Source organism: Triticum urartu, unplaced genomic scaffold (assembly GCF_003073215.2).
Source record: "Triticum urartu cultivar G1812 unplaced genomic scaffold, Tu2.1 TuUngrouped_contig_6912, whole genome shotgun sequence".
Classification (NCBI taxonomy): Eukaryota; Viridiplantae; Streptophyta; class Magnoliopsida; order Poales; family Poaceae; genus Triticum; species Triticum urartu.
Window position 1 is genome coordinate 1,528 of NW_024117713.1, and position 6,488 is coordinate 8,015.

The 6,488-nt window shown below is 46.0% G+C and overlaps 1 protein-coding gene across 1 annotated transcript; it reads left to right on the plus strand.

Moving 5' to 3' along the window:
- Positions 1–964: 964 nt before the first annotated feature.
- LOC125531254 (glucose-6-phosphate 1-dehydrogenase, chloroplastic-like) lies at positions 965–3,937 on the plus strand. Its single transcript, XM_048695661.1, has 8 exons — positions 965–1,326; positions 1,410–1,567; positions 1,652–1,746; positions 2,064–2,178; positions 2,337–2,548; positions 2,667–2,816; positions 2,921–3,041; positions 3,119–3,937. Exons 1-8 carry the CDS (start codon positions 966–968, stop codon positions 3,803–3,805), a joined length of 1,899 nt encoding a protein of 632 aa, XP_048551618.1. The 5' UTR covers position 965; the 3' UTR covers positions 3,806–3,937.
- The last annotated feature ends 2,551 nt before the right edge of the window (positions 3,938–6,488 follow it).

The window sequence follows — 6,488 nt, forward strand, 5'->3', positions numbered from 1 at the left end:
GCGGGATGTGATTGGCCCCGTCTTATGTCAAGGTAAAATCTTCTATCCCGATTGGAGTCGATTAACCCGACACATGGACGAGATGTGTTTCACTGGAATCTCACTACATTTGGTCTTTCACGGTTGACTCTATGTATCGGGCTTACGCATTCTGAGGTTCTAATGGATAATAATAATAAGAAAATTGAGAAGCCGAAGATTCCACTAAAAGTTGAAATCTTCACGTGGTATCTTTGAAGGGAAGTTGTACTAAGCAAGGACAACCTCGCCCGATGAGACAATCAAACACCCCATTTTTCGGTGCAATTTTGCACATTCTAATGGTCAATCATCCAAATAGCGTCTAATTTGTATTCGCCCACAAGTGTTGCCAATATTTTTTGATCATTGGTTGAACGATCCAAGTAGGTTCAAAACATTAATAAGGATGAGAGCCTATACCTGTTATGATTGCTTTGACTACATAGAAAGGATTTGGTTTTTAATGACAAAAGTTGTTTTACTTTGCAGGTTATTCTCAGCTGTACGTACTCGCTTCATATGCGGTCTATGCTATACCGATCAAAGTGTCAATCGTTGTTCATGACAGTGTGTACGCGGTTGGAGCTGGTGATCATGGATGTTTTTATTTAACATGGATGGCAGCATAATCTCCAGATTAGTCCACCACCACCTTTAACATAGACATAGTGTGGTCATATGAATTTTATGTTGTTGATACGTCTTTTTTTATCAAAGTGTTGGTATTGGATGTGCCCATTCTAACTATGCAGAGGCTGGGTGTTGCCCATCATGGTTTGTAACCGCTTAATGCTACATTTTAAGTCAATAAAAATTGCTTTTTATCAAAAAATAAATATGTTGGCAAACCAATGGGATGAAAAGGATAATAAACAAAAGAGGAAAGAAATATCTGGGAGCAATTACTATCTTTTGGAGTATTTGAAGGAATGATTTGTGACCACATGTGCTTGGACCACTGCCCCCAATCTCCCAGCCCAACTGTCAGGAAGCAATTTATCAAGAACATCGAAGCCCCAATCGTGAGAGCCAAGCATCCAAATCAATTTCTCCACATCAGATTCAGATGGATTGATAGTTCGACACTCCCAACTATTCTTGTTTCCTTCCCCGAGCCAATGGCCGCCGTCGACTTACGCTTCCACCTCCATCCAGCCGCCTTCTCCTCTGTCCACCCGTCCAATTCAAGCGCCAAACCGCACCGCCATTGCCCACCTCAGAGGATCCATGCTGCAGCAAGAAGGTGCCTCCTCAGGGCGAAGTCTTCAAACGGGCACCCGCAGATCGGGGCCTCCTTCAGCGATGGTACTCGGACGTGCACCCAGCACGGCTGTCTGAACTCGCTGCTGCTTGTGCAAGAATATCGTACCGAGAAGTGGTTGTTGCAGGGGCGCTAGATGCTAAGCCGTCTGGAGCTGGAGGCCCGGCGCCGGAGCAGGGAGAGCACACCGTCAGCATCACAGTCGTCGGAGCCTCCGGGGATCTTGCCAAGAAGAAGATCTTCCCGGCGCTCTTCGCCTTGTTCTACGAGGACTGGCTCCCCGAGGTTTCAGTTAGCTTTGTGTGGTTCTTCTGTCTGGGCTTTGGAGCAATGCTAGTCATTTGTTTTAGTTAACCTCTGTCAATGCAGCATTTTACAATCTTTGGTTATGCTCGTAGCAAAATGAGCGATGAAGAGCTCAGGAACATGATTAGCATGACCCTAACCTGCCGGATTGATCAGAGGTACTGCTTACAAACCCTCATGCTTGGTCCCTATGCTATGCTGAGTCGTCTGTGTTGGTTTTACTTGTAATTATCTGAGTTTGCCCCTTGCACTGGGTGTCAACCTGCTTCAGTTATCTGATTTAAGAGCCAAATTTGGCAATGAAACTGTAGTATGTACAATGACATGGCACAATGTATCCACAAATGTTTGTTTGATTTTGCATTAGGTCTATCTAGTTTATCCATAAAAAAAGGTGAACTCAATTTATGTTGTCCATTGTCGTAGAGCTTCATATATTCAGAGTGTAACACATCATATTCGAATGTCGAAACAGGGCGAACTGCAGTGAGAAGATGGATCAATTTCTGAAGAGATGCTTCTATCAGTCCGGACAGTACAACTCAGAGGAAGGATTTTGCGAATTGGATAGAAAGCTTACAGAAAAAGAGGTAATCCCGAATTCATAGTAGTTTTTCTAGCCCTTTACTATGAGATACCAAGTAGCTATTCGCAAAGTAAAAGAGATACCAAGTAATTGCACTGCAGAATTCATGGCAAATATTGCATAGAAAAAAGGAGTTGAGGCCAAATGTTTGTCATCAATCAGGCTGGAAAGCTACCAAACAGGCTGTTCTACTTGTCTATCCCACCAAATATATTCGTGGACGTGGTAAGATCCGCCAGCCGCACCGCTTCACTGCCGAGTGGGGGTGGCTGGACGAGGTTTATAGTGGAGAAGCCATTCGGCCGCGATTCTGAGTCCTCGGGGGAGCTTACCCGATCCCTGAAGATGTATTTAGAGGAGGAGCAAATCTTCAGGTAACATATAAATGCAGAGTGTTTTCAGCAATGAGAGCAATGTGCAATGAGAGCAACAGTTTCAGAGACTCCCCCTATTTCTTATCTAGTAGTAGAATTTAACAGTGGAATGTGACAGGATTGACCATTATCTGGGCAAGGAGCTGGTCGAAAACCTGTCGGTCCTCCGTTTCTCCAACCTTGTGTTCCAGCCACTGTGGTCGAGGGACTACATTCGGAATGTGCAGCTCATATTCTCCGAAGATTTCGGCACCGAGGGTCGAGGCGGGTCTGCGCTACTCCGGCGTCCAGTCGGATCTGATAAGAATGTTCATTCATTGGCCAATGGATTCAACAGGTAGATAATGGCTTCCTTGTTGGGTTGCATTGCAGCTACTTCGACAACTACGGGATCATCCGGGACATCATGCAGAACCACTTGCTGCAGATACTGGCCCTGTTCGCCATGGAGACTCCGGTCAGCCTCGCCGCCGAGGACATTCGCAACGAGAAGGTAGTAAAAGAACAAGCATGATTGACCAATTAAACGTATAGCCTGATCAAAAAAAATTGGGTGTTGTGCTTCTTCAGGTGAAAGTGTTGCGATCGATGAGGAAGCTGAAGGTGGAGGACGTGGTGGTGGGGCAGTACAAGGGCCACACGCGGGGCGAGAAGTCGTTCCCGGCGTACGTGGACGACCCGACGGTGCCCAACGACAGCGTGACCCCGACGTTCGCGGCGGCGGCGCTCTTCATCGACAACGCGCGGTGGGATGGGGTGCCGTTCCTGATGAAGGCCGGCAAGGCGCTGCACACGCGGCGGGCGGAGATCAGGGTGCAGTTCCGGCGCGTGCCCGGGAACCTGTACCGGGGGAGCGTGGGCGCGGACCTGGACATGGCCACCAACGAGCTGGTGCTCCGGGTGCAGCCCGACGAGGCCATCTACCTCAAGATCAACAACAAGGTGCCCGGGCTCGGGATGAGGCTCGACAGCGGCAACCTCAACCTCTTCTACTCGGAGCGGTACCAGCGGGAGATACCGGACGCGTACGAGCGGCTCCTCCTGGACGCCATGGAGGGGGAGCGCCGGCTCTTCATCCGGAGCGACGAGCTCGACGCGGCCTGGGCCATCTTCACGCCCGTGCTCAGGGAGCTGGAGGACAAGAGGGTGGCGCCGGAGCTCTACCCGTACGGCAGCCGGGGCCCCGTCGGCGCGCACTACCTCGCCGCCAACTACAACGTCAGGTGGGGGGACATCAGCAGCGACGGATCCTTCTAGCTAGCAAGCTCTGCCTATCTGCTAAGGCGCCGGTTAGCTTAATTGATTACAAGTTTACTTGCAGTTTCAGACTCAATCAAGCTGTGAAGAACATGAGAAGCTCATATTGCAATCGTTTTGTCTTCTGCCTAATCGTACTTGCATTTTCCTTACTTTTGCAAGTCGGGTGTGCACGGTTTTGCAAGTCGGAAGCTTATACGGTGTAAGTCGAGATCCTATTCACAGGCACTCGACTTAACTATAAGCCGAAATCAAAGCAGTGGCTCTCAGCGACATAAAGTGACATGACGGCCGGCTGACGCTGACAGAGGTGTCACGGGCACGAGCGTACCACTCAGGTTAATTTTCCAACCTGGGACGTCATGTGTGTCATGTAAGAGCATCATCAGCAGATCCCTTAAATCGCGGTAGATCTCTTAAACCACGGTTTGTTTTAGAGTTGGTTTAAGTTGCGGCCGAATAGACCCCTCAAAATTAAACTATAAAACCAAATATCGCTTACATTTTTTCCCACGTCTTCTTTCTTTCGCCCGTGTTCATGATCAGCTAGCTCACTTTTACAAAACCGACAAACAGTATACAAAGCGGCCAAATACGAAGCCGCCAGCGTCCAACTAGCTCGAAGTGGCCAAATACGAAGCCACCGGCAGCCAAATACGAAGCCGCCGACGTCCAACTAGCTCGAAGTGGCCAAATACAAAGCCGCCGGCGACCAAATACAGCGCACGAAACTCGAATCAATCCAGGACCTAGATAGCTAGCTAGCTCCTCCGTCTGTCGAATCGATTCGAGCGAGCAAGCTAGCTCCTCCGCCAGAAGGACTAGCACCTGGCAATATAGCATTTTGACTAGAAGTAGTGCTAGTATCCACATGAGGCTCACTAGATGTTACCTTAGCAAGCATGGCCTCATGAGCTAATTTTAGCACATTATGGGATACTAGAAGATCATCATGAGAGCTTGTGAGCTTTACATGATTTTCTTCCAACATTCCATAATTGCTAGATAGCAACTCAAGTTGAGCCCTTAGCTCAACATTCTCCTTCAATATGGATGCTTCACAAGAGATAGAGTTAGTAGCACAAGCATCATCATTAGCAACAAGAGGAGAAGACAGCTTGGCAAACTCTTTAGAATATGAAGCTTTAAGTTGAGCATGAGACTCGGTGAGTTTGATGAGCTCACTCTTAATGACCCTTGAGTCATTTTCGAGGTGCTCAAAGTCCTCAAGGAGTTTAGCATGCGCAACTTCAAGCTCCTCATTTTTTGTTTCAAAATCATTGGCCACCTCAAGAGCTCTATCACGAGATTCCCTCATTTTAGATAATTCTAGAGCAAAAGTCTCCTCAAGAGATTCCTTGGTGGTTTGTTCAAGTTCAAGAGCTTGAGAGAGGTCTGCAATTTCATTAGCATAATCACGCTCATAACCTTCCATTTTATCAATGGTGACCTCATGCTCCTCAAGACGAGATTCCAACTCATCAATATACTTCTTGCCCTCAATGGCAATGGACATGATTTCCATGAAGTTGGAACGAGCAATTTTATTTTTATGAAGAGCTTTAAAAACCATTCCCCCTTAGTTTTTAAGGAGGCAACATTATCATTCTCTTCATCATTATCCTTATCATCATTAGCATCAACATCATCATAAAGAGACATATTGGGTTTCAAAGTAGGAGATACCTTTGAAGCCTTAGCCATAAGGCAAAAATCAATAGATGATGATATAGGATCCCTTGAAGCACCATTAAACACCACATCTTGTTCCATGTAGTGTTGGGTTTCCTCTACATTGTTAGTACAACAATTCGAGGAAATATATATATTTTTATCATGGCAACAAGACATAGTACACATATCATCATGAGATTTAGTCAAGCAATTTCTACATGATATGCAAGGACTATCAACACAAGCATGTGAAACATTTGGAGTGCTCGAAGTGTTAAAGCCCAAAGAAGGATCATTGCAATAAGATAGTGATGAAGGATCATCCACAATAAGCATACTATCATCATTGCAATGACCAACACTACTCACCATATCATTACCTTGTGGCAAACCACATGTAGGTGAAGTAGAAGAAGTTGAGAAGACTATACGACCGGAGGTGGAGGGAGAACAGTCATCCCCACAAATCTTGGACACACCATATTTTTCTTGAAGCTTCGTCCACAACTCATGAGCATCCCGGAACGACATGAGTTGAAATATAACTACATTGCTCAAAGCATCAAAAAACACATTAGAAGCTTGAGCATTGAGATAAGAGTTTTTCTCATCCTCTAAAGATAATCTTTGGGGATCCTTTGGAGGAGAAAAACCCATATCTACAATTCGCTCTAAATTTGGGTCCATGACCCTAAAGAGATTAAGCATGCGAATTATCCAAACATCAAAATTTGTGCCATCGAAACTAAGAGTGTCAGAGAATCCTAATCCCCTAATCGACATCTTTACTCTCTAGGCGGTAAACCCTAATAAAGAGAGACGAGGCTCTGATACCAATTGAAAGATCGTGGATGTCGCCTAGAGGGGGGGTGAATAGGCGTTTTAAAATAATTACAATTTAGGCTTGAACAAATGCGGAATAAACCTAGCGGTTAATTTATCAAGCACAAAACCTAAAACAACTAGGCTCACCTATGTGCACCAACAACTTATGCTAAGAAAGATAAAC